The 27,921-nt window shown below is 34.1% G+C and overlaps 1 protein-coding gene across 1 annotated transcript in view; it reads left to right on the top strand.

The window, feature by feature from the left end:
- Nucleotides 1–27,921, top strand: part of LOC145276738 (mitochondrial import inner membrane translocase subunit TIM44-like) — a 69,897-nt gene that overhangs the window by 36,651 nt on the left and 5,325 nt on the right. Inside the window, exons 10-13 of the mRNA XM_080127963.1 lie at nt 282–374; nt 6,029–6,153; nt 17,906–17,956; nt 26,445–26,534. Coding sequence (XP_079984089.1) covers nt 282–374; nt 6,029–6,153; nt 17,906–17,956; nt 26,445–26,534 — 359 coding nt within the window. The remainder of the gene's footprint in view (nt 1–281; nt 375–6,028; nt 6,154–17,905; nt 17,957–26,444; nt 26,535–27,921) is intronic.

Consider the following 27,921-nt stretch of genomic DNA (forward strand, 5'->3'; position numbering starts at 1 on the left):
CGAAATTTAAGCAATTAAGAGTCACACATTTTAGAAAAAAATTTTATTTTTATGAATTTAAATGAAAAAATTTGAAAACCTGAAAATGTTGTGAAATGATAAAATCATTTATATTTACTTTTTTTTTTTTTTTTTTGTTGAAAAAAATAAAATAAAAAATGATTTTATCTAAAATGTGTGACTTTCCATTGCTTAAATTTTATTATATTTGATAAATGTTCTCAGACAAAAGTTTGTTTTTTTTATATAATTCTTTTTATTTATTTGTTTTCCATTTTTAGAATTATTTGACTTGAAAATGAAATACGATGAAAGTGATAACGTTTTAGTTCGAGTCACCAGGTCATTCACGGATAAAGTTGGTGATGTTTTTGGTAAGTAAACCTTTTAGTTCTTCTTTGTTATTGTAACATAATTCGAAAATTGAAATATTTAATTTCAAGGGAAACCAATGGTATCTGCTGAATTGGCATGTCACAATAATGAAAATATCGAAAAATTACGAAAAAAAGATTAATTATTAAAAAAGGATACTCTAACTTAACATCTAAATCTGACCCCCAAGATCGCCATGGACATGGAATATGTGCCTACATTAAAGATGGCTTCCCATGTGGTAGAGATATCTCCAGAGAAGATTCTAATTTACCTTATATGTGCTTCCGGGTTGCACTTGCTTACACCACCGCATTCATATTTGCCCTCTATCACCCCCACAATAGTGGGGCTACTGTCCTTAAGAGTATATCTGAGAAAATTGATCTCATCCTGTCTGCTCATCCTTCGGCTAACATTCACATTTGTGGTGACTTCAATGTCCATAATGTGGAATGGCTAACCCACTCAAACAAGACAGATGATGAGGGGAGGTTCTGTCATGATTTTGCCATTGCCTATGACCTCACTCAAATTGTTCACGAACCCACCCGTGTGCCCGATACTACCGGTCAGTATGCAAGCCTTCTAGACCTTTTTCTCACAACTTCCCCTGAGTTATGTTCATGTTCCGTTCTATCTCCCCTGGGATCCTCCGACCACACAGTTGTATCAGTTAAGAAAAAATGAAATACAATAAGTCTTCAGATGTACCTCTCCACCGTACTGTATATCGATACTCTATGGCTGACTGGGATAGCTTCTGTACATTCATATCCGATCTACCTCTGCATTCCATGTTTAAAAAGGATGTATCCTCTAGTATCAGACCTGATCAAATGGTTAATTGTAGGTATAGACCGATTCATACCATTCAAAAAATTCCAATAAAAACCTAATAGCCAGCCATGGTTCTCCATAGAATGTGCTGCTGCCATTGCGCACAGAAATCACTTTTTCCATAGCTATCAACGTAATAGATGTACTGAGACTAAAGCTGCTTTCAGGACTGCCATTGCAACCACTGTAAAAGAGTAATAAAAAAATGCAAGAGAACTATATGCTCAGTCCGTCAAATCCAAAGTAGCTGAGCAGCGGCTTTGTTCCCACCAGTTTTGGCAAATAGCAAACAGGATCCTGAACAGATGCATGCGTTCTATCCCAACAATCATCAATGGACCTGAGGTCATCTCATCAGCATCAGACAAGGCCAAACTATTTGCCAAGAACTTTGCAGCTAATTCTACCCTCTGCGACGAAGGTCATCAGCTCCCCGTATTTCCTCCTACAACAGACAACACGCTATGCAACATACAAATATCTGAGCACGAGTTCACCAAAGAACCTTGATTCCAGTAAAACAACTGGCCCAAACGGCATTCCAATTATAGTGTTGAAAAAGCTTCGATCAGAACTTGCCCTCATACTTACAAAACTGTTTAAGCGTTGCCTTAAGTGCTTTCCAACACCTTGGAAAAGCTCGTCAGTATGCCCTGTATTTAAGAACTCAGGTGATAAATCATCTCCCTCTCAGTACAGACCAATAAGTCTCTTGTGTGTCATGAGTAAGTTACTGGAATCCATATTAAATAAAGAAGTAGTTAACCACCTCCGCAGAAATAACCTTAGTGACATGCAATATGGTTTCCATTCTGCTAGCTCTACAGCTGATGTGCTAACAGTTATATCACATAGGATTAGTGAATCTCTCGACAAAGGTTTCCTTTCTAGAGCAATTGGTCTTGACATATCAAAGGCCTTCGATAAGGTTTGGCATAATGGCCTACTTTACAAGATTTCCAGCTACGGTATATCTGGAAATGTTTTCTCAATAATTAAATCATTTCTCTCTGATAGGTTCATAAGAGTAGTGGTTGATGGGAAGAAATCAGAGGCCCACAGTATTAATGCTGGAGTCAATGATCTCCCAAAACACATACTTAAATCATTCGTTGCATCTATGCTGATGACACAACCATCTATGGCAACACATCAAAGGCCATAAATGACAAAGCTCTCTCTGATTCCCTCTCCTCTGATCTTGAGCACGTGGTTCAGTGGGGGAAGAGATGAGTTGTTACTTTTAATGCATCTAAAACCAAGCTCCTTACTTTACATCATCAATGCTCTGTTCCTCATCCTCATCTAGCATCAATTGAAATGGATGGCTCTCGTCTTGGGGAGGCTTTATGTCTTGACAAGCTCCTTGGTTTGACCTTTACTCCTGATCTGAAATGGAACACGTATATCAAGTCTTGCCCGGGCTGCTGGAAAAATGGTGAGATCCTTCTACCGCTCCAGAAGATCTCTCACTACTGATGCAATTCTCTATCTCTATAAAAGCCAAGTACGTCCAAAGATGGAGTACTGCTGCCACATCTTGGCTGGAGCTTCTAAAAACAGCCTATCCTGCCTTGACAAAGTACAAAATAGACTTCGTGGCTTAGTGGGGGATGCTCTCTTCTCTTCCCTGCAACCTCTCTCCCACAGAAGAGACGTTGCGAGCCTGTCTTTGTTTTATCGCTATTTCCATGGCAAGTGCTCATCCGAGCTCCAATCTCTGGTCCCCCCTCGCCAATCCTCCACGATAAACACCCGTCTAGCTAAAACCACTGTCAGTAATTTCCCCCACTCTTTATCTGTGCCTAAATTAAAATGTAGATTCCATGAACATAGCTTCTTTCTGAGAAGTGAACGCCTGTGGAACTCTCTTCCGTTTGCCTGTTTCCCACCTGGCTACAACTTGGATGTCTTCAAGTCCAACATAAACAAATTCCTGATTAATCACCCCCTTAAGTAAGACATTTTATCAAATCTCCAATACCAACTATTACGACGATATTATCCCATTGATTATTGTACACAAAATAACCCTTATCCCCTAGTGGCTTCCGGGCCTTGATAAGTGGTGATCCCCATATAAAAAAAAAAAAAAGATATAGTTTTCAAATAAATTAGCAATTTTAGCTTATATAACTGAAGGGCGCTTATATTAGCAGAGGAGGTAATTCATTTATGAAAACTCAAAAACTTAGGCAGATTCAAACTATGAGTTATTTGTTGTTGCGGCAGTCACACTGGATCAGTTGAGCTGGCTCCATCCAACAAGTCCACTGCATCCCGTAAAACCGCCGACCAGGTACAGCAGTTCAAGGTTGTTTCCGCTACAAGCATAAGCCATTCGTGGTTCCATTAATGGAGCCTGTAGAAACGGAGGCCAAGGATCATTTCAGTATCCTGTTTCACCGTCTTTGGTTTTGAGTTGGCCACCGCTGCATTTTTTCCAGTCTGGTAGTAGTGCTGGGTCGATGGCTTCGCGAATTAGAGGTCACCAGGGTTTTAACGAAGCACATGGCCGAACCAACGAAGGTGTCTGGCAAGGAGGGATTGTTGAAGGAGCGTATCTTGCAACATGTTTGTTGTTAGAAATAAATTGTTGCCAGCTGCACATAGAATGCGGCGTAGGCAATGATGGTTGAACACCTCCAGCTTGCGAAGATCACTTGCGCGCATAGGCCTGGTTTCGCAGCCGTAAAGCAAAATAGTGCGGACTATGGCCTAGTAGATCCTAATCGTTGTGTTGAGCTTTATCTCTGAGACCAGAGCCATAATCGCAGTCAACAGAAGGCAGGACGAGCATTGCTGATGCAGTTGTGAATATCTTCTTCACCTTGGCCTGTCGCGATCATGATGGATCCAAGGTATTTAGATTAATTGACCTCTTCGAGGGTTTCTGTGTCAAGCACAATCAGCTGTCTTTCAGTTGGAGGGAAACCAGTAGGCAGAAGCTTCATCTTATTGGCTTGATCTTCATGCCGATCACTGATGTGTAAGATTGCATCTTGTTTATGGCTGATTGTATGTGAGCAAAGCCTTCACTCAGAATAGCGATATCATCAGCATACTCAAGGTTTGAAAATTGGAAACCATGACCGATTGTTATGCTGGGAAAATTGGCCAAGGCCTTGGATGGTATATTTGAAGAGTGTGGGTGAAAGAACGCAGCCTTGATGAACACCGGAATGAATATCAAAAAAGCATGATTCCAGATCAATATGCAGACTTTTATGTGGGTGGAGTGGTAGTAGGCCCTAATAAGGTTGAGCAGTTTTTGTGGGATGCCGTCAGCATTCATAACCTTCCAAAGGGCTCCACGATCAACAGAGTCAAAAGCAGCAACAAAGTCAATGAACCAAATGATGGTTTTCTGCAACTCTTCTGAGGGTAAATGTTTGGTCAATACAACCACGGCAGAATTCCAATTGATTGGGTCTTGTATGTGTGTCTCTTTGTTCTTGAAACTGCTCTAATAAAATGGTGACAAAGATTTTTGCGCTGATATCGATAAGGCTAATACCACGATAATTACTGCAGATACGGTTATCTCCGTTTTTGAAGAGAGGAAACAGGACAGTGTCACTCCAATTTTGAAGAAGGTTTTCGGTTTCCCAAACGCGACTGATAATTTGAAGCATGTTTGAAGATTTCAGATGGAAGACCATTTTCACTGACCACTTTATTGTTTTTCAGCTTTTTGATGGCGTCCAGGACTTCATTCATTGTAGGAATGACGATAACACCGTGGTAAGCATCAGAAGGGACAGCAGTGATCTGGGATGGTTGGTGGGTTTGGTTGGAGTGGTTAAGCAGTGAGGCAAAATGATCAGGCATTCAAGGTTTGTGATTCGTTCACCTTATAGATTAAGAATTATTTCGCTGCTGACCCCAAAAGGTTTGATGGTCAAACGGAGAATGCTGTAAAGTTTCCTTGTATCACGTACTGATGAGGCTTGCTCTAACACTGGCAATTTTTTTGCCAATAGGTGTTGAGGTCAACTCTCGTGGAGTGGGTGGTTTCATGGCATAGCTGACAGAAGTCATTGGAGCTGGAGCGTCAAGTTCGTTTTGTTTGGTTTGCGAGCTCAATTGTGTGGCCTGATATCCAACCTTTGGCACATCTTTTGGTTGTGCTGAGAGTGGTGTGTTACTTCTTTGACAATGAGTTATTTTCCTTATGTTTATGTCACACTTAAAAAGCAAACATGGCAAAATAATTTTTTCATTGAATCATGAAAATACATGTTTTATGTAATATTCCAGAAATATTTAACTAGTTGTGATATGACAATTAGGTAGATAACATTGCTTATTGTTAAGATATCATGGATTGTGCCGTTATCCCATATGGATTGTGCCGTTAGCCCTTATCATGGAATCAAAGATAGGAGAAAATGTGAATTTATTCCTTTCCTAAAAGTTGTTTTCAGAAAAAAGATCTGTTAATGTTGGATCTGTAAACTTGCATAGCATGACCCTGGTTCACTGCATCATTGTTTCGCATGTATGAGACGGCTTGTATTTTTCTCTATTTTAGTTCATTATTTTAATTGTGTTTTCATAAAAGTGTCTTTTGATTTTGATTTGTTAGAATTTTAGCTTTTGTCCAGAATTCTTTCTATATTAAAAAAATTAAAAAATAAGGAAAAATCTATATGATTTACACATCCATCATGAAACAGAAATATCATATTCCAAAAGTCACATGAATTAATAAAGTAGTTTTATTTTTTAAATAAGAAAATCAAATTTTATAAGTAACCTAAGAGCAGCTGATGTGTCGCTTGCAATCCATGTTTTTCGTTTCTCTTTGCAGGAAGCATGTTTTCCAAGACGGAAATGTCTGAAGTATTAACAGAAGTCTGTCGAATCGATCCTGGTTTTGACAAAGAAAAGTTTTTAAAAAGCTGTGAACAAGAAATTATTCCAAATATTTTGGAGGTAAGAACTTTTTTTGCTGACTTGTTTTGAATTTTGCTAAAAAAATAGAACACATTATTTTAAAATACACGAGATCTAACTTCATGTAATTATCTCCCCTTTGATTGCAAATATTTTTGAAGTGCTGCATATCCCCACATAAAAAAACTGACCTTGTGTTTAACTTTGCTATTGTGGCAAAGTAAGTAAATAAGAATAGAAGGGATTTTAGACTTTTTTCACGTAACTTTTTTTGTCTTATGACTATTATTTGCATCTTATTTTTTATATTCACGATGTTTCGACCGATGTAAACCTCGAACTAGGGAATCTTATTTCTGCCACAGGAGTAGATTGTTCTCATTTCGTCTTCTATGGACATACTAGCCTGGGTGCTCGGCATTGTCCAGGTGCTTTTAGGTGTGTGTTGAGCTAAAAAAAAAAAAGTTGTAGGCAGGCAGGCTTGAACCCGTGACGCAAAGGCGGAAAGGAAAGTAGAGGTGTGTGTAAAGGTGTTGGTTGAGCAAAGAAAAAAAGGAAAATTGCGAGCGCAAAAAAAAAAAAAAATGACGCGTTAGCTGTTACGCCCATCGCCAAACCAGAAGTGACGTAGGTTTTAATTAAGGCTAGACAATCAAAAAGAGGCAATGACTTTCGAAAATATCGTCGAAAAAAGCGACCCCCCCCCCTCCTTATAGAAAAGTGCCCGGTTGAGGGTGAAGGAATTAATGTTTTTGGCCAATTTTTCGATATTTGTTGTTCGACAGGTCGAGCTTCAAAATGTTTATGTGCTTCTGGGTTGCACTAACTCACACTACTGCATTTATATTTACTCTCTATCGCCCCCATAACAGCGGAGTTACTATCTTTAAAAGCATATCTGAGAAAATCGATCTAGTTCTATCAGCTTATCCTTCAGCTAACATTCACGTATGTGAAGACTTCAATGTTCACAATGTGGAATGGTTGACCCACTCAAACAGGACCGATGATGAGGGAAGGTTCTGTCATGATTTCTCCATTGCTTATGACCTCACTCAGATTGTTCAGGAACCCACCCGTGTGCCCAACAATGACGAGTCTCCTAGATCTTTTTCTCACAACTTGCCCTTAACTATGTTCAGTTTCTGTTCTGTCTCCTCTTGGATCTTCCGACCACTCAGTTGTATCAATTAAGATAAAAATGAAATGTAATAAGTCCTCAGACGTACCTCTCCATCGTACAGTATATTAATACACTATGGCTGACTGGGATAGCTTCCGTACATTTATATCGGATCTACCTCTGCATTCCATGATTAAAAAGGATGTGTCGTCTATAGTATCAGACCTGACGGAATGATTAATTGTAGGTATAGACGGATTCATACCCTCCAAAAAGTTCCAGCAAAAACCTATCAGCCAGCCTTGGTTTTCTCCAGAGTGTGCTGCTGCTATTGCACACAGAAATCACTTTTTCCACTGCTTCCAACGTAATAGATGTATGGAAACTAAAGCCGCTTTCAGGACTGCCAGCAACCATTGTAAGAAAGTAATAAAGAACGCAAGATAGTTATATGCTCAGTCCGTCAAGTCCAAAGTAGCTGAGCAGCAGCTTGGTTCCCACCAGTTTTGGCAAATAGCAAACAGAATCCTGAATAGAAGTGTGTGCTCTATCCCAGCTATTATCAATGTACCTGAGTTAATCTCGTCAGCATCAGACAAAGCCAAACTCTTTGCAGCTAATTCTACCGTTTGTGACCAAGGCTGTCAACCCCCAATATTTCCTCCTGTATTAGAAAACACGCTATGTGATATATGTATATCTGTACGTGATGTAACCAAGCTAATCAAAAACCTTGACTCCAGTAAAGCAACCGGCCCTGACGGTATTCCAATTATAGTACTCAAAAAACTTCAACAAGAACTAGCGCCCATACTTACAAAACTGTTTAAACGTTGTCTTAAGGAGAATTGCTTCCCATCACCCTGGAAAATCTCATCAGTATTCCATGTATTTAAGAATTCAGGTGATCGCTCATCACCCTCTCAGTACAGGCCAATAAGTCTCCTGTGCGTCATGAGTAAGTTGCTGGAATCTGTGTTAGAGAAGTAATCAACCATCTCAGCAAAAATAACCTTCTTAGTGACACGCAACATGGTTTCTGTTCTGCTAGATCTACAGTAGATGTGCTTAGTTATATCTCATAGGATTAGTGAATCTCTCGACAGAGGCAACCTTTCTAGGGCAATTGCTCTTGACATATCAAAGGCCTTTGATAGGGTATGGCATAAAGGTTTACTTCACAAGATCTTCAGCTATGGTATAGCTGGAAATGTCTTCTCAATTATTAAATCATTTCTCTCTGATAGGTTCATAAGAGTAGTAGTTGATGGGCCAAAATCAGAAGGTCACAGTATTAATGCCGGTGTCCCTCAGGGGTCCATCCTGGGCCCATTCCTGATCTACATTAATGATCTTCCAAATCACATCATTTGTAGACATTTTTGCTGATGACACTACCATCTATGGTAGCACATCTAAGACAGTAAACGACCAAGTTCTCTCCGATTCTCTCTCCTCTGATCTTGATTACGTTGTACAATGGGGAAAGGAGTGACTGGTTACTTTTAATGCATCTAAAACCAAGCTTCTATCTTTACATCATCAACGTTCTGATCCCCTTCTGACATTAATTAAAATGAATGGCTCTCGTCTTGGGGAGGCCTCAAGTGTTGACAAGCTTCTGGACTTGACCTTTACTCCTGATTTTAAATGGAATATGTACATCAAATCTGTTGCCAAGGCTGCTGGAAAAATGGTGGGATCATTCTATTGATCCAGTAAATATCTCACTGCTGATGCAATTCTCTATCTATATAAGAGCCAGGTATGTCCAAGGATGGAATACTATTGCCACATATGGGCAGGAGCTGCTAGAAAGGACTTGTCCTGCCTTGATAGGGTTCAAAATAGACTTTGTAGTCTCGTAGGAGATGTCCTTTTCTCTCCTCTGCAACCTCTATCTCACAGAAGAGATGTCGTAAGTTTGTCTCTGCTTTATCGTTATTTTCATGGAAAGTGTTGGACTGAGCTTCAATCTATGGTCCCCCCTCGCCAAACTTTCACAAGAAACACTCGTCTAGCTGAAAACACTATCAATAATTCCCCCCACTCTTTATCTTTGCCTAAGCCTAAACATAGATTCCATGATCAAAGTTTCTTTCTTAGAACTGCACGCCTGTGGAATTGTCTTCCATTTTCCTACTTTCCAGCTGTCTATAATATGGTTGTTTTCAAGTCCAACGTGAACAAGTTTCTGGTGAGCCGTTACACTTGAGTTAACAAATTTACCGAACTTCCATTACTATCGATTACTATATTGTCCTTTTGACTACTGTACACTCTTTAACCCTTATCCTTGAGTGGCCTCTCGGCCTTGATAATGTGTAAAAAAAAAAAAAAATCTCATGAAAATCCGTCACCTCTGTTGAAAGTTTTTGCCAGACATACAAACATACATACATACATGTAAACAGACAGGTGAGATTTATGTTTAAATGACAGCTCCTACTTACTATTTTCCCCATGATTGCAAATAGATACAGGGTCGTTTTTAATGTGGTGGAAATTCGGCTCCCCTTGAAAGTGACATTTTCGATTGCGATAAAAATAACCTCTATCTAGAAAGACTGTTTATAGATTTCTTGATTATTTTTATGCAGTCATAGAAAAGAAAATAAACTAAGTAGGCAAAAGGTCCTTTTTCATTATTAGAGTGAAATTCGATGAGGTAGAGTTTTAGTAAATTAACCTAAGATTTTCAAAATATTCAGAAATTAATTACCTTCCCCGTTACAAGTTGAACTTTCCATTTTCTTTTTTTCATTTTTTTTTTTTTTTTTTTTTTTTTGGCAAAACTCAATTTTCAATAACTCTTCAAAAACTGTTTTCATTAAGAATTAATTTTTTACTTTATTGTTTTTCATAATTTTTGGATATGTTCATTACTGTGACATGACAATTAAGTAGGTACCATTGGTTTTTACTCGAAATTCAATATTTTGATTTTCAAATTTTGCTATTATAACAAAGAAGCACCTCCCAAAAGTTTAAAAGGACAAATCATCATTTACATTGTATGAGTGAAAAATTAAAACCGATTTAGTTAAAATGGCCATTGTTCGTAAACACATAAGTATTCAAACAATATCAAATATTGATACGTATGCAGAATACAGGCTGCATTATTATTAGCATGTTCGACAGATTATGTAAACCTTTTCTTTTTATGAAAATGCTGGCCAATGTTTAAAATGCAAACAATTGGGTAAAAAACAAACTTCTTATAGAAGAAAAGTCATTGAATGATAATTTAAACAATGAAAAAAAAATGTTTTTTATGAAAAGAAATTTTTTTATTATGAAAAAAAAAATTTTTATTATGAAAAAGAATTTTTTTATTATAAAAAAATTGAATGAAATATTAATGAAAAATTTTTTTAGAAACTTGAAGAAAATTGGTGCTTGTGTAGTTTATGCACCATTCTGAAATTACTTTATTTAGAAAGCCATTCTTAACATGGTGAGAGGAGAGGAGCTTGTTAACTATTCTTTCCATTCACTTAACAATTAATAAAAGATACCATAAAAATTAAATTTGATGTGAGAATCTGAACACAAATTTATTGAACTTTCCATAATATTTTTATCACATTTGCCAATTGTCAGCTGCTGTGATTTCATTGGCTAAACATTTTGACCTTTTTCAACGTTTTCTATAACCTGTTGGAATATGCTGACAAAACCTCAGTTTTAGTATTGTGTGTATTTTGCATAAGTTAAAATCTTTCAAAGTATCTCTTGGACATGTTCATTTGAAGATCCCAGAAGCCTGGTAGACCATGCAAGACATGGTTTGTGGGTATTTAGTTTTTTTTTTTTTTTTTTTTTATTTAATTAATATAAATTTTTCATTATTCCTATGGAATAATTCTAATTAAATTGCATGGGAGTAGGAGGTGATGATTAGGGCTATGATAACAGCATATTCTTTTCATCCTTTTGACTCTTGAGTATATATCCGACACAGACAGCTGAGAACCACATCACTCTATATAAAAGCATATAAGATATCAACGGATACACACTCGAGAGTCAAAACAATGAAAAGAATATGCTGTTGTCCTAGCCCAAGTGATGATACTTGTTGTTATAGCGATTATACTCGTAATGAAAATTAAGCCAAGTTAGAAATTTAATGATGTATGCATTAATAAAATTTGAATACAATATTGTGTAATTTGCGTCAATTTGCAAAATAAAGTCATTTGTGGATTAATAAAAATTTACAAAAAAAAAAAAAAAAAACTGATGATGATGCTATCATTAGAATGAAAATGTCAGAGCAGATTTTGTAACTGGACAGCAAAGACATCCTCAGCGTTTGCTCTCATGGAGCCCCTATGATACAAGCCTTGCGGACTTTTGCATATAGCTGCCAGCAAAGAATAAAGGAGTATAATGGATCAGGAGACCAGAGTTCAGTTTTCAATCGGTCATACCAACGACTGAAAAAAATGGTATTTATTGCACTCTTATTAAACATAGGGAGGATCAAGGGTTAGTTGAGTAATTCTGGGAAAGGAATAATGCCATCCCCTACGCTTCATGTGTCGCCTTTGACTATGTTTAACAACCTTTAATATTTATATAATTCTATAAAACTTTGATCAAAAAATTAAATTTGACTTTTTATGTGTCTGATAATTTGCTAGTTTGATCCTCATCACCTGTCAGTTGCTATTTAGAATTATGAATTTATTCAATGCAAAGAAATAGTTATTTAATGTCACTAAAATTTTCCTTCTTAGTTTCCAAATGATTACACCTTTTTTTCTAGTGTTACATTATATTAACCATGCTAAATATTTAAAATACAAGCATGATGCAAAGTAGAATGTATTTGAATTGGAGGAGCGCCTATTATTTATGTTCTTAATCTGTTATAGTCTGTTATAGGTACAGTAGAACTCTGGCACTAAAAATTAGTTACAAGATGCAATGCAGTATATAATAGACGTGTATATAATCAAATAATATTATGAATAACACCGGCAAATACTGTAATCGGGGGCTGGAAAAACACTGTATTCCACATCGTAACCTGAAAACAATGTATCCTAGTGTTATATTATAAACCCTTTTTAAGAATTCAAAACACAACAACTATTGGTGTAAGCAACAGTCCGTTTTTTTATTTCTCCTGTTGTTCTTGCTTATGGTAGATAGAGAGAGAGAGAGAGAGAGAGAGTGGGGGAGCGACAGAGAGAATTATCGTGGCGTCCACTCGGTTGACAATCAAATCTCCAACTGCAATCTTTTTCCTTCTGTCACCTTTTTCATGTCAATCTTTTCAAAACATCCACGTAACCCGATTCCTTTCTGTTACATTTTTCATAACAATAACAAGGTTTGTTTATATTTGTGAGAAATATTGAAACAATTCCCGTTTAGCTTGTCAATTTCTGACATTTCATCCGCAGACGCGTGCCACATTTTAATTCATGAACATACATATATGTATATACACCTATACACATTTTAATTCATGAACATACATATATGTATATACACCTATACACATATACTAGCATGTCAACCCGGCTTAGACCGGGTCATTCGTGTAACACTAGGGCCACTGTATTCTGGGGTTCTACTGTAGCTAGAATATGTTAAATAATAATAGTCAGGCAGAAATAAGTATACTTGTTAATATTGTAACTTGATGATGTGAGTGACATGAGAGGATTTAATATATAGAGAGTGAAACTGTTTGCTATGACCTTTATGTGAATATGTTTGTTCAGATTAAATGTAACAAATTTGTTAATGCAGATGAAATGTATGCATAGTTTCACCGAACATGCTATATAGCAAGTGTTGAAAGTGATGTATGCAAGAGATTTCTCAAATAAGTATTTCCTATTGAAACTGATTCGTCAGCAGAAAAATAAGGATCATCTTATTAATAAAGTTAAGAAAAAAAAATCTTTTATTTCTGTATACATTCTTAGCAAAGATATCAATAAGTTGCTGAAGAAAAAACAAGTGAAGCATGCATGGTCTCCCGGGAATGCACAGTGAATGAGGCATAAAAAAATGACTAAGTTCAGCATTTGCCATCCCCCTCCCATTTGGCCCAGGGGACATCAAATCCTGGTAAAAATGAACAAATGGTGCAGTTTTAGGCCTTAACATATGTAAATTTGAGTTCTGCACCATGCAAAAAAATAGAAATGACTAAGTCCATCATCCCCCCCCTACAATCCATTTAGCCCCAAAAGTCCCCAAGGACTTAACATATTTAAATTTGAGTTCAGCACCATGCAAAACTGCTAAATAGACACCATCCAGATATTTCACTAATATTTGTTACATAGCTGTGTCTGGCATAAGGCTATTTTTAATGAGAACATTGTGCTAGATGAGCAATATCCTATTTTTCTAATCATTTAGAATAATATTAGAAAGTAGAAAGTTGATCTTGGATTTACTTTCGTCAGCCTCGTAACTCTTCCTGTTCTTATCTTATTTTGTCCTTTAGTTCTCATATTTCATGAACGATGTTTCTGATAAAGAGTTGCTGCTTTCTGAGTTGAAATCTTTTAGCACTTATCGTTAACTAGTTTTTGATTTTGAAGTAGTATTTTCTTTTTTTATCTCCTTACAGCAAGTAGCTTCATGCCTTGTTCAGAGCGATTTCCATTAAAAGAAATTATAATAATAAAAATTATTAAAAACTTCTTCCAATGAAATAACCTTTTTGAAAGTTGTGTTTCTTTCTGCAGAGAAATCACACAAATTCCTTTCATAAGTTAATCTTGCTAAAAAAAATTGCTTGAAGCAAATTTGTTTATCCATGAATAAAAGTCGATGAAATGCACAGCAGGTTTTTCTACACCACCTTCCCCTTTCCTGCACAGTTTGTCTCAATTTCTTTTCCTTTGGCAATCATCAGAGACGATTTTCGTATATTTGGCCAGACATTCTTAATCAATGCCAACTTTTAATTTAGAAGGGGGAGAGACATTAAATTGTGAGGATCATGGGTCACTAATCTGTTGAATATAAATAATTCTGTTTTCTCAGCATCGCTTCTGCTCCCCCAAGAAAAAGGCCAATCTATTTATGAAGCTGAGTGGGATCACTTATTATTATAATAGGAGAGGTGGAGGGAGATGCCACAAAAGAAGAAGGTTCCATAAACACATTAAGTGTTGCTGGAAATAAAAGTAGAGAAACACTTGGTGCCAGGGTTGAATTCAGAAACAAATCCTCTGTTCTATAATAAATAAGTCGATTTTTTCTGTAGGTCATCAGAAATGATAATTTATATATAAATAATTAAACTATGTATGTACTTTTATGATTTTATATGAATATTTTAGTCATATATATTTTAATGATTTATATTTTAGTCATATATATTTTAATGATATATATTTAGTCATATATATTTTAATGACATATTTTAGTCATATGTATTTTAATAATATATATTTTAATGATATATATTTTAATATATATTTCAGTAATACATATTAACATGTATTTTAATGATATATATTTTAGTCATATATTTTAATGATAAATATTTTAGTCATATATTTTAATGATATATATTTTAGTCATATATTTTAATGATAAATATTTTAGTCATATATATTTTAATGATATATTTTAGTCATATATATTTTAATGATATATTTTAGTCATATATATTTCAATGATATATATTTTAGTCATATATATTTTATTGATACATATTTTAGTCATATTTTAATGATATATATTTTAGTCATATATATTTTACTAATATATATTTTAGTCATATATATTTTAATGATATATATTTTACTAATATATATTTTTGTCATATTTTAATGATATATTTTTTTGTCATATATATTTTAATGATATATTTTTGTCGTATATATTTTAATGATATATTTTTGTCATATATATTTTAATGATGTATTTTTGCTATATATATTTTAATGATATATATTTTTGTCATATTTTAATGATATATATTTTTGTCATATTTTAATGATATATATTTTTGTCATATATTTTTATGATATATATTTTTGTCATATATATTTTAATGATATATTTTTGCTATATATATTTTAATGATATATATTTTTGTCATATTTTTATGATATATATTTTTGTCATATATATTTTAATGATATATATTTTTGTCATATATTTTAATGATATATATTTTTGTCATATATATTTTAATGATATATATTTTTGTCATATATATTTTAATATTTTTGCTATATATATTTTAATGATATATATTTTTGTCATATTTTAATGATATATATTTTTTTCATATATATTTTAATGATATATATTTTTTTCATATATATTTTAATGATATATATTTTTGTCATATATATTTTAATGATATATATTTTTGTCATATATATTTTAATGATATATATTTTTGTCATATATATTTTAATGATATATATTTTTGTCATATATATTTTAATGATATATATTTTTGTCATATATATTTTAATGATATATTTTTGCTATATATATTTTAATGATATATTTTTGTCATATTTTAATGATATATATTTTTGTCATATATATTTTAATGATATATATTTTTGTCATATATATTTTAATGATATATATTTTTGTCATATATATTTTAATGATATATATTTTTGTCATATATATTTTAATGATATATATATTTGCCATGTATATTTTAATGATATATATTTTTGCTATATATATTTTAATGATATATATTTTTGCTATATATATTTTAATGATATATATTTTTGTCATATATATTTTAATGATATATATTTTTGTCATATATATTTTAATGATATATATTTTTGTCGTATATATTATTATTAAGATACATATTACTAAAATATATATTTTAGTAATATATACTAGCGGGGTCTGTGGAAATTCCACAGCGGACTCTTTCACATGTAATATATTTATGTTGGCATTCTGTGGATGTTCAGCATAAATTGAGACGCCTTGATATTATTGTAGCTCTTTTGTTAAATCTGCAGAAGTATTTATCTAAGCTAGTAGATGAGAAAGATACCATGTGCAACATCAAGGAGAAGCTGATTGCCAAGATTCAGGACATTATCAAGGCTGTTGCCTTTTACTGTGCATGAGAATATCCTATATCTTTACAAAGCTACCATTCACCCACACGTGATGTATTGTTGCCGCATCTTGGCCAGTGCATTTCTTTTTCTTAGATAAGCTCCAATTAAAGAGTCTCAAATCTAATAGGTCCCACACTATCAACCAAGCTCCAACCTCTGTCCCATCACCACAGTGTTGCATTCCTGTGTCTGTTATACAAGTATTTTAATGGAATGTGTTCTGAACTTAAAGCACTTGTGCCCCCTTGACGTAAATATATCCCCCCCCTCCTGACTAAGTCAACAAGCAGCAAAGTCTGACCTTTGCACTATTGACATCCCTAGATGTCGAAAAGTCTTCTACTTTAATAGTTTTTTTTCTCAAACTGCTAGACTTTAAAATTCTGTTTTCTACTTTCCTGACTGTACTACCATGCAGAAATTTAAAGCTAATGCAAACATACATCTCACTGTTCAACTCTCTACATAATGCCTGCCCATGGATCCCAAATAATAGCCTTTATGTTCAAATGGCAATATACCTTTTTTGGGGTGAGTAAGAACAAAAAACAAAAAAATGCAGTTCAGGCATCTCTCAAATGTCTCCGTGAAGGCTGCCAGCTCCAACTTTAGATCCTTTCTGGACGCTGTGATAAAAGCTCAGGTTGGCTTCTTCAAGTGAATTGTATTCAGCGAAAGATCTACAAAGAAAAGGACTTTTCACATCGATTGTTGGCCAAGATATTACATTTTTAGTTTTCTTTTTTAAAACACGTCAAATACAGAATGTAGATGCCACAGACATTTTCAGTATAAATAAAAAAGCGAAAATGTGTGTGAGTGTGTGCGATTTTTTTGTATGTCCGGCAAAGGCTTTTCGGGGGGGGGGGGTTACTATTTCTTAGAACTTTTTATATACTCTCTAGATTATAATATCTCCGATTTACCAGAGGAGGTCGTCTCTATTTTTTATTTGAGCAATTTTTATTTTATAAAATTCATGCTGTTCTGTCTTCTCGCATGTTTGTTTGTGGTTTTCGTATAAATAAAGCGAAAGTATTTGAAGAAATTGTGTTTCCCTGGCAAGAGTGCCAGGGACGACCAGAAAGCAATAAGCTTTGATCAATGTGGGGAAAACCCATCATATCAGACAATTGCTATTCATTTGGACTCTCCCTTTTTTATGGGGGATCTGGTTTTCCCCAACATCTTGGGGAAACAAACAAATACGCAGAAACTGGCTTGCAGCCAAAGTTAAGTGGATGATGTTTGACCTCGCTAAATTTATGCAACTGTGTGAACTCATTCACTTAACTTTTTAATCGTTTAATTTCAACGATTCTCACTTCTCTGCCTTCTTAGCGTCGCAGTAACATATCACCTTTTCTTTCACTTTCTTTTCCGCCTTCGCCTCAAGGCTTTGGGTTCGAGCCTACCTGCCTACTAACACTTTTTTTCCACACATACACACATTGACAAACATCCGGGCAGCGCCAGGCACCCCCGCTAGTATAAATATAAAAGAAAAAGAAATTCTTAATTGCAGATTTTCTGTGTGCTTAATTTTTTTCTTTTTTATTTTCAGGCGATGATTCGTGGTGATTTGGAAATTCTTAAAGATTGGTGCTATGAAGCTGTAAGCTTTTTTATTTTTATTTTTTATTTTTTTTTTTACATTGAAAATTGCTTTAAATAAATAAAAATTCCAACATCTTTTTTTGAAAAAAATACATGTTAGAATTTTTATTTATTTATTTATATAAAGCAATTTTCTGTGTTTGTTAAATAAAAGATATGAACAGATTTCTCTTAATACATGTAACTGATGACCTCTATCTACGAAGGTCATTACTAGGGCTGTGACAACAGCATATTCTTTTCATTGTTTTGACTCTTGAGTATATATCCGTTAATATCTTATATGTTTGTGTCTTACTGTGTCGGCTATATACTTGAGAGTCAAAAGAATGAAAAGAATATTCTTTTATCACAGCCATAGTCATTACAAAAGTAAGGCCTTCTTTTTTTTTCTTTAACTCAAAAACAAAAATCTAGAAGCGCTACGAAAATGGAATTGGTTCCATTAAAACAAGTGACTTTTTGTACTCCAGAATTTATTTTTCTACATAGTCATCACTATTCTCAATGCACTTTTGCTAGCATATTTTGACGCCTCGGTCATTAAAGTCCCGAGCATGCTTTGTCATTGAAAAATGTCGCCACTTTAAAATTAACAAACTCTTTTCCTTATTGTACTGACATCAACTGCATCAGCAAAACGTAAATGTTCGGCAGGTGCTGATGAATATTGATCATTTCAATTTTTTCTGCATGGAGGAATTCAGTGGCACATCTTTGCTTCTGACATATATCCATAACAGAGGTTGCTTTCTTAGAGTTTCACACCATCAAGATCTACAACAGAGAGATGAAACTTTCAGGTCATGAGTGCATGAGTTCAGTCATGATAACAATGCAATTTGCAATACTGCTCCATTTGGGCGGAATAAAAAAAAATATAGACATTGTTTAAAAACGTAGTCAAAAGACCATAAATTTATAGCAGGGGTAAAAAAAAACAATAAACAAAGAGAGCGAGAGAGAAATTGTATAGGGAATAGGAGACAAAAAAAAAGAAACAATCTCAGCGAATACCCATAAGTTCTAAATTATGGATATACTCTCTTTGCTTACGCAGAGATGGTTGGCGCAAATTAATAGATACAGCCTCGAGAATTTTTAAGTGAATTCTCGAGCGCGCTCAGTGTAAAACCGAGAAAGTTTCATCCGTGTATCCGTCAGTGCAAATTTGGCACTATAATAAATGTTCACCAATGGCCGACTTATGAGCTGGTAAATGCATGGATGTTGGCCTTTTTTGTGCCTACGTATCGAAGGAGGGACATGTTGGAAAATTCTAACCTCCAAACGTTGAATGGTATGGCTCACATAGTCAGCTTCACACTAGCCGTTAAATCGATAAACAACCATATTGTATTGAGTGGTAGGGATACGATCCTTTCAAAAGGAGGGGAAAGCATTTCTTGTCCCAAACGCTGTTCGAACCTTCGTTGCAAAATAGCAACGTGAAACGACTGTAGCAATTTTATGCGGGAGTTTCACATATGTGTGTATGATAAACGGCATAATCATGTTGACACACCGTTTCCTGTCAGATCACCGAAGTTAAGCAACGTTGAGCCTGGTTATTACTAAAATGGGTGACCAATTTTGGAATTCCAGACGCTGTATGTAGGAGGACGTCGACACCTCTCTGCAAGAGTTGCAAAAACCTAACGTCGTCATCTCTCCTAACGGGGATATACATGCGATTGGGGACCGCTTGTGAATTTCATACTCCCATGAAACTTTCTCCTTCGGAGGAAACCAGTTAAACCCGAATAGGGTTAGTGCCGACTGACACACACATACATATATATATGCATATGGGCATGACTCAGAAGCTAAAGAATGAGGGTGGAGAGTTGTATGTTTTGGTTTTGATTCTAGCTGATGACACCTAAGTCATATATATTAGGTACAATATAATAACCAATAGTGAATTGTCTCTATAATAATAAATATGTATCTGCATGAATTAAATTAATTAAATCATATTTAAGCATGTTTTATGATCAGCCAACACCGGGCAGCCTGCTAGTATTTAATTAAAAAGCCACTCAAGGATAAAGGTTAATGAGCATTAGGTGGCCGGTGAGGCAACCCATGATGATTGATAGTGGTGGAAATTGGGCGAAATTTGATGATTTAAGAGGATGGCTTAACAAGAAATTTGTCTTGTGTCTCAGAAACAAACTTTCCTCATGGAATTTACGTTTACAGATTTTTCTTAATTTTTGATTTTTAATATAGGTGGATTTCTGGACTATCTCTATCTATTTTTGTATATAACAGGAACATAAATAAAGAACGTTAATTAGAAATGAAAAGTATATTTCTGTAAGTCGCTATTTATTTGCCTGCACATGAGCACAATATTTTTATTTTTTCATCACGGACGTTGCAGGATGACCTCATAATAAACATAGCATTGCATCGGATGATTGCTAGAAGATGCGTTCAAACATTCAAGTGGTTTTTTTTTCCAGGCTTGGACCTATTTCCTATAAGTAGATGAAAAATTTGATTGAAGTTTTTTTTTTTTTAACTTCTGACAAAGGAAGGAATGGACCTAGTAATTCACTTCTCACTTCGTTTGTTCACGCTTTTCTCAATAATCGCTCCTTAAAGTTTTTAAAAATTTTGCACAAACATTAGTCATGGTGAAAGTAAATTTTTGCCAGAACGGGTTTTCTGGAATAACTCTGGTTGCTGCCCTAGAGGGTATTATAGGGGTAAAATTGCCCCCAAATCATTCGTCTATTCATTTGTTCACACTTTTCTCAATAACCACGCCTTGGATATTTTTGAAAATTTTGCACAAACATTAGTCATGGTAAAAGTAAATTTTTTACTCATGGAAGAGGCCCTCGCATGCTCGGCTTGTTGAGGATTAAAACTAAAAGCGACACAATGTTTGATGCTTCTGCAGTATAATAGAATTTCAAACAAATACATTTCAGGTAAAAACACTATTATGCACTTATTTGTCTTGTCAAAATTAGTTTAAATTACAAAAAATTACGAAAAATGATAGAAAATGTGCTAGAACTTTTTTTAATCATAGATACTACCCAGCCAACATTTTCTATTTTGAAATGGCGGATTTTAATAGAAAGATAAAACAGTATGTCATTACAGAATTGATCGCAAAGAACTATTCCACATTAAAACAAAGAATAAATTTAATTCAATGAATTTTATTTTTATTTGTCATTATTTTTCCATGGGATCATTTTAAAAAATTTTTTAAATTCATACTAATTTGGACGTAACATGTAAGTATGTAATATTTTTACCTGAAATGTATTTGTTTGAATTGGCATTATACTGCAAAAGCACCCAATGCTTTTTGGTGTTAGTAAAATAAAGACTTTTATGGATTTTTTTTAGCTTTGAAAATGATTTAAGCATATTTTTTAATTTTTTCTCCAAATAACTTAATATTTTTAGGTGTGTGTGTGTGTGTGTGTGTGTGTGTGTGTGTGTGTGTGTGTGTGTGTGTGTGTGTGTGTGTGTGTGTGTGTGTATTTTACTTATTTTAGATTTTTTTTTTTTTTTTTTTTTCAAATATAACTAAAAATATCCTCCTTTGTTCCCCTGGTTCTTGTCCAAAGTTCCTTCGTTATTAATTTTTTTTTAAATTAAAGAAAAATCTGCATTATGTATTATTCCAAAAATCATGTAAATCGAACAAGTATTTTTGGTCGCTCGAGTTATCTGAGACCTATATTTTCAGTGGCATCCGTGCTTCCAGATAACCGTTGATTAGTTTTTCCTGTAATTTTGACAAAAATTGTATTTTATTAAATAGATGTGCACAGTAAAAACATTGTTTTTGCGAAAAATTCCCATTGTGTCCCCAGGGGCTCAAAAGAGGTTAAAAATGCTCCAAAATGGCCAAAAATGACACGTTTTACCCATCCATTAGATTTTTCTAAAACTTGGCCAAAATATGGAGCCCATTGTTCTTAATATAAATCCAGTATGGGTGAACCTGGCAAAATTCTGGTTCACATCCCCGAGAACTTTCAGTGCTAAAAACGCCACTTTTTATGGCTCTTTTTTCATATTTCTCAACAAAAACTTGATATGTCTGACTATATAGTGGTTTTTCACGGTGGTCAACTCAAATATACATGTGTTAAGGCCTTAAACTGCACTGTTATCCATTTACACTGGTATTCGGCATCCCTAAGGTCTCAAAAGAGGTCAAAAATGCCCCAAAATGGACAAAAATGACACTTTTTGCACCCCCATAGCGTTTGATAGATCCATTAGATTTTCCTGAAACTTGGCCAAAATGTGGAAGCCATTATTCATTATATAAATTCAGTATGGGTGACCCTGGCAGAATTATGGTTCGCATCCGTCTTGAACTTTTAGGGCTAAAAAAATGCCTTTTTGGAGCTCTTTTTTTATATTACTCAAAATCTTGATATGTATGTCGATATGCTGGTTTTCCATGGTGCTGAATTCAAATATACGTCTTAAAGCGTGAAATTGCACCATTTGTCCATTTTCACTGGGATTCAGCATTCCCAGGAGCTCAAAAGGGGACACAGATTCTTCTAAATTGCAAAAAATGACACTTTTTACCCCATAACTTTTGCTCCATCAATTAGATTTTTCTGAAACTTTGACAAAATGTGAAGGCAACGTTGGCCCTTCACACTTCTCACATTCATCATTTCTTCACTATTTTTTTGTGGTGTCATCTCACATGCAGCACGAGAGGGGGACCACGCATGCGTGGCTTGTTATTTTTATAAAGAAAATAATTTTTAAGTGATTAATGGGAATTCGTAGGCATTACAGCATGTTTGAATTATTGAGTTGTGTCCCTTTTTTAAGATTGTTTTCAAGATGGCTGCTCTTTAGTTACTCATAAAATTTGATTTTCTTATTTGAAAATAAAACTACTTGATCAATTTACGTGATTTTTGGAATATGATTTTGTTTTGTCATGACTATGCACATCATTCAGCATTTTTTTTTAATGTAAAAGGAATCCTGTACAAGAACTGTTCCCATTTCCTCAGTTTGTCTGAACAAATAAAAACACAATTAAAATGAATGGCTCTCGTCTTGGGGTTCTCCATGTTTTGACAAGCTTCTGGGCTTGACCTTTACTCCTGATCTGAAATAGAATACTTACATCAAATCTGTTGCCAAGGTTGCTGGAAAAATGATAGGATCCTTCTACCGCTCCAGTAGATATCTCACTCCTGATGTAATTCTCTACCTATATAAAAGCCAGGTACGTTCAATGATGGAGTACTGTTGCCACATCTGGGCAGGAGCTGTTAGAAGCAGCTTATCCTGGCTTGACAGAGTTCAAAATAGACTTCGTAGCTTAGTGGGGGATGCCCTTTTCTCTTCCTAGCAACCTCTTTCCCACAGAAGAGACATTGCGAGCCTGTCTCTCCTTTATCGTTATTTTCATAGCAAGTGTTCGGCTGAGCTCCAATCTCGCCAAACTTTCACAAAAAACACTTGTCTAGCCAAAACCACTATCAATAATTTCCCCCACTCTTTATCTGTGCCTAAACCTAAACATAGATTCCATGAACAAAGCTTTTTTTCTTAGAACTGCACACCTGTGGAACTCTGTTGCGTTTGCCTGCTTTCCAGTTAACTACAATTTGATTGTCTTCAAGTCCAACATAAACAAATTCTTGATGACCTGTCTCCTTAAGTAATTCAATTTACAAAATTTCCACTACTTACGATTACTATGCTATAATCCCATTGACTACTGTACACCCATTAACCCTTATCCTCAAGTGGCCTCCGGGCCTTGGTAAGTGGTGACTCCTATGGTTAAAAAAAAAGAAAAAAAACGGTCAAGGATGGCTGAAAATTAATTCTTCAAAGAAAAATCGGGTTTGTATTACTGTACACATAGATTCGAAAAAGTTGTCAAAAAACAAATATATAACAAATAAATGTTATCAAAAGCAAGATAAGTTACTTTTCTACCAAACTGGATATATTTTTGGTGTTTTTATTCAATGTAACATGTTTATTCAGCTCGAAAAACATACATTGTTTACCGATGTATTGGAAAATTCAAAATGGCGCCCGACTCTCTCTTTAACACGGTAAGTTCAGGAAAAGGTGTTATAAATAATAAACTAGACAAAATACTATTAAAAAACCACCGAATATATGTCAACCTATGTCACGGGAATATATATTGAGTGAGTTTCTAACAGTATTTTGTCTAGTTTTATATTTATAGCACCTTTTTCCAAACTTACCGTGTTAAAGAGAGAGTCGGGCGCCATTTTGAATTTTCCAATACATCGGTAAACACAGTATGTTTTCGAGCTGAATAAGCATGTTGCATTAAATAAAAACACCGAAAACATATCTAGTTAGGTAGAAAAGTAACTTATCTTGCCTTTGATAACATTTGTTTTTTGACAACTTTTTCGAATCTGTGTACAGTAATACAAACCCGAAAAATCTTTCTCATCAAGTAAATAAAAATAGCTATAAGTCTATATCTGTGTGAGTGCATGTTGACTTTTACAAGTTTAAGTTAAAAACTTGTTGAAGGCACAATAAGAAATGTCTTCGTTAGACATGACCAAATGAATCATTATTTTCTCTTTTTTTCTTTTTCTATTTATAAATAGTTTCCTACCTTTCTATTATAAAAACTGCAAAGATTCAAATTGTATTGATATTGATAAATTTAGTACAAAACAGTTTCTTATTCTGTTTTATTTCTTCATTCGTTTTTGCTGTTTTCTATCTCAAAATCTATCCATCTAATACTTATTTATATATATATATAATATAAAGCTGAATGTGTGTGTGTGTGTGTGTGTTCACGAATAGGCTCCTATATGGTTGACTATTTTAAAAAACTGATTACATATAATGATAGGAGATGTATCGAGACACAGGAATGGGTATGTTTGATCTGGCAGAACGGTGGTTCATTAAAATTGTGGGGTCTGCGTTCGCGCCTGGTCCACAAAGTATGGAAATAAAAAATTTAAAAATTAAAAAAAAAACGTTTACAAGTGTTTTTGATATAGATATACATAAGAATACTTTGATAAATATGTTTTAACTTAAATAGGGATGATATAATAAAATTGTAGGTTCTGCGTTCTCGCCTGGCCTCCATAGAATGGAAATAGGCACAAATTTTAATAAAGACTTTTCATATCTATCTGCGTAAGTATACTTTGATAATTATGTTTCAGTGTGAAGAAATATGGTATAATAAAATTATGGGGTGTTCGTTCTTGCCTGACCTCCATAGAATGAAAATATGTCACAAAGTTTAACAAGGTTTTTTTAATATAGCTCCACAGAATATTGTGATAAGTGTTTCAGTGTGAACAGGTATGGTATAATAAATTATGGGGTTTATCTATTTTTTTTTTACTTTCATCATATTTTGCTATTCGAAGCTATCTCTTTACAACCCTTCCTTTTCATAACCTATCATAATTTCATAAATCAGAGTCCATTTTCTGTAGGCTGTTTTTGAACCCAGTCAACGATGGGTACTTTTGCTAGTATGTATATATGTATATATATATATATATATATATATACTAGCATGGGTGCCCGGGTGTTTGGAGGTGTATGCTGAGCAAAAAAAAAAAAAAACGTCAATTTTTTTAACTTTGACCGCTTAACATTATTGTTTTGGGCTCAAATCAAGTTATTAGATCCATGTCCAAGGAACCTATATTTAAAATTTCAAGTGTTTAGACCCAAAATTGTCGGAGGGGTTTGGTAGAGTTCTCAAAGGTCAAATCGTCGAACTTTGACCCCTTAACAGCCAAATTTCTGACCGAAAACCAATCACATAGATTTTCTCAAATCTCAGTACCCTGTCTATCAAATTCCGAGTCTGTAGACTAAAAATTGACAGAGTTATTGCGTAGGGAAATGTACACAGACAGACACACACACAGATAGACACATGGACACGTTCACTTTTATAGATATATACATAGATAGATAGATTAAACAAAAATATATACGTAGACATAAATATACAATATTGTGTGTCCTGTAAACTTTTTACGCAAATATTATGCAAGTATAAATCATGTAGAATATCTGCATGAATATAATTACACGTAAAAGTTAACTAAAGATGATCATCCCATAAGCAAACTGAAAAAACTAATAGGGAATTAATTAAAATGAATGTTTAAAAGAATATGCAAATTAGCTAGATCTTTTGCAGATGAATACAATTCCATGACCCATATATAAGAAAATTGTATTTTCTTTTTAAATAAATAGAAAAGAGGGGTTTTTGATATGAATATCAATACACACAAAAGAAAAACGAATTTATTAACTCCTTACATCAAGTGGCTTCCTGCTTTGTCTGGAGCAATTTTTATAATAAGTCTTCCCCCCCCTTTTCTTTGATCTCTCAATAAATAAATATTGTAATCTATGTGCATGCGAGCATCACATACAAAAATGTTTAATTTTTTTTATTTCATATTATTTTGCAGCCTTTCAACACGTTAGCTCATCCCATCAGGCAAGCTCTTGCGGCTGGTTACAAATTTGATTCCAAGGTTTTAGATATCAACAATGTTGACGTGAGTTACTTTATTTTTATTTTGTTCATCTTTCAATTTGTTTTTTTCCACTGTTAAATACATAAAACCACCCTCCCTCCTATCTTGGGCACACATAGGGACACTATGGGAGGGGAAACAGGATGTATTTAAGAATGACAGCTTGATTTCCTGACTTCATCTACAAAAACTGAATGATTGACTTTAGGTGATTGCCTTTACTTTTTCTATGTGACATGTCATGTTATTTTGTGATGACATGTTTAAAAATGTCATGTTATTTTGTGATGACATGTTTAAAAATGTCATGTTATTTTGTGATGACATGTTTAAAAATGTCATGTTATTTTGTGATGACATGTTTAAAAATGTCATGTTATTTTGTGATGACATGTTTAAAAATGTCATGTTATTTTGTGATGACATGTTTAAAAATGTCATGTTATTTTGTGATGACATGTTTAAAAATGTCATGTTATTTTGTGATGACATGTTTAAAAATGTCATGTTATTTTGTGATGACATGTTTAAAAATGTCATGTTATTTTGTGATGACATGTTTAAAAATGTCATGTTATTTTGTGATGACATGTTTAAAAATGTTAATTTTACAATATCTGGTGCTTCCAGATCAGGCTGTCTGAAGATACTGACTTCCTGGTCTAAAATGCACCAAACATTGATGTTATTGAATTCTTCTTTTTTTTTCCTTTCCTTTTGTAAAACTTAATCATATTCTAAAAAAAGAGCTAAAATAAAAAAGAATTATTTATAAAACAATCAAACCAAGCATATCTATATATAAAAGGCAAAATGTGTGTGTGTATGTTTGTATGTCTCGCAAAAACGTTTGACAGACGCGACAGATCCTAATGAAATCAGTGTCATTTTAAAGCTCCGTCGTTTGGACGACAATATAAAAAAATTGGCCAAAAACATTAATTCCTTCACCCTCAACTGAGCAGTTTTGTACAAGGAGGGGGTTGCTTTTTTTTTTTTTTGCCAACATTGTAGTAAGTTATCATCTTTTCGATTAACTACGCTTAATTTCAACGCTCCAAACTTCCGGTCGGGTGATGGAGACATCAGCTAAGATGTCATGTTTTTTTAACCTTTTTTTTCTCCTTCGCATTACAGGTTTGAGCCTGCCTACAACCATTTTTTTTTTTTTTTAAACACCTCTGCATACTGTTGTTTGTCCCCCCCCCCCGTCTCCGCGCTACTACCACTTTTTGTTACAACTCCCTACAGGTTCCTTACTGCACCACCTACACACACCCTGGCAGTCCCGCTAGTCATAAATAAATATATATGAAGATATGAAGAAATTAATGCATAAAAACTTGTTTTAAAATTACTGAAAAATGTGTTGATATGCAATAAAACAAAACAACTAAACCAAATCAAT

Source organism: Euprymna scolopes, chromosome 5 (assembly GCF_053919585.1).
Source record: "Euprymna scolopes isolate OS-2025 chromosome 5, ASM5391958v1, whole genome shotgun sequence".
Taxonomy (NCBI): domain Eukaryota; kingdom Metazoa; phylum Mollusca; class Cephalopoda; order Sepiida; family Sepiolidae; genus Euprymna; species Euprymna scolopes.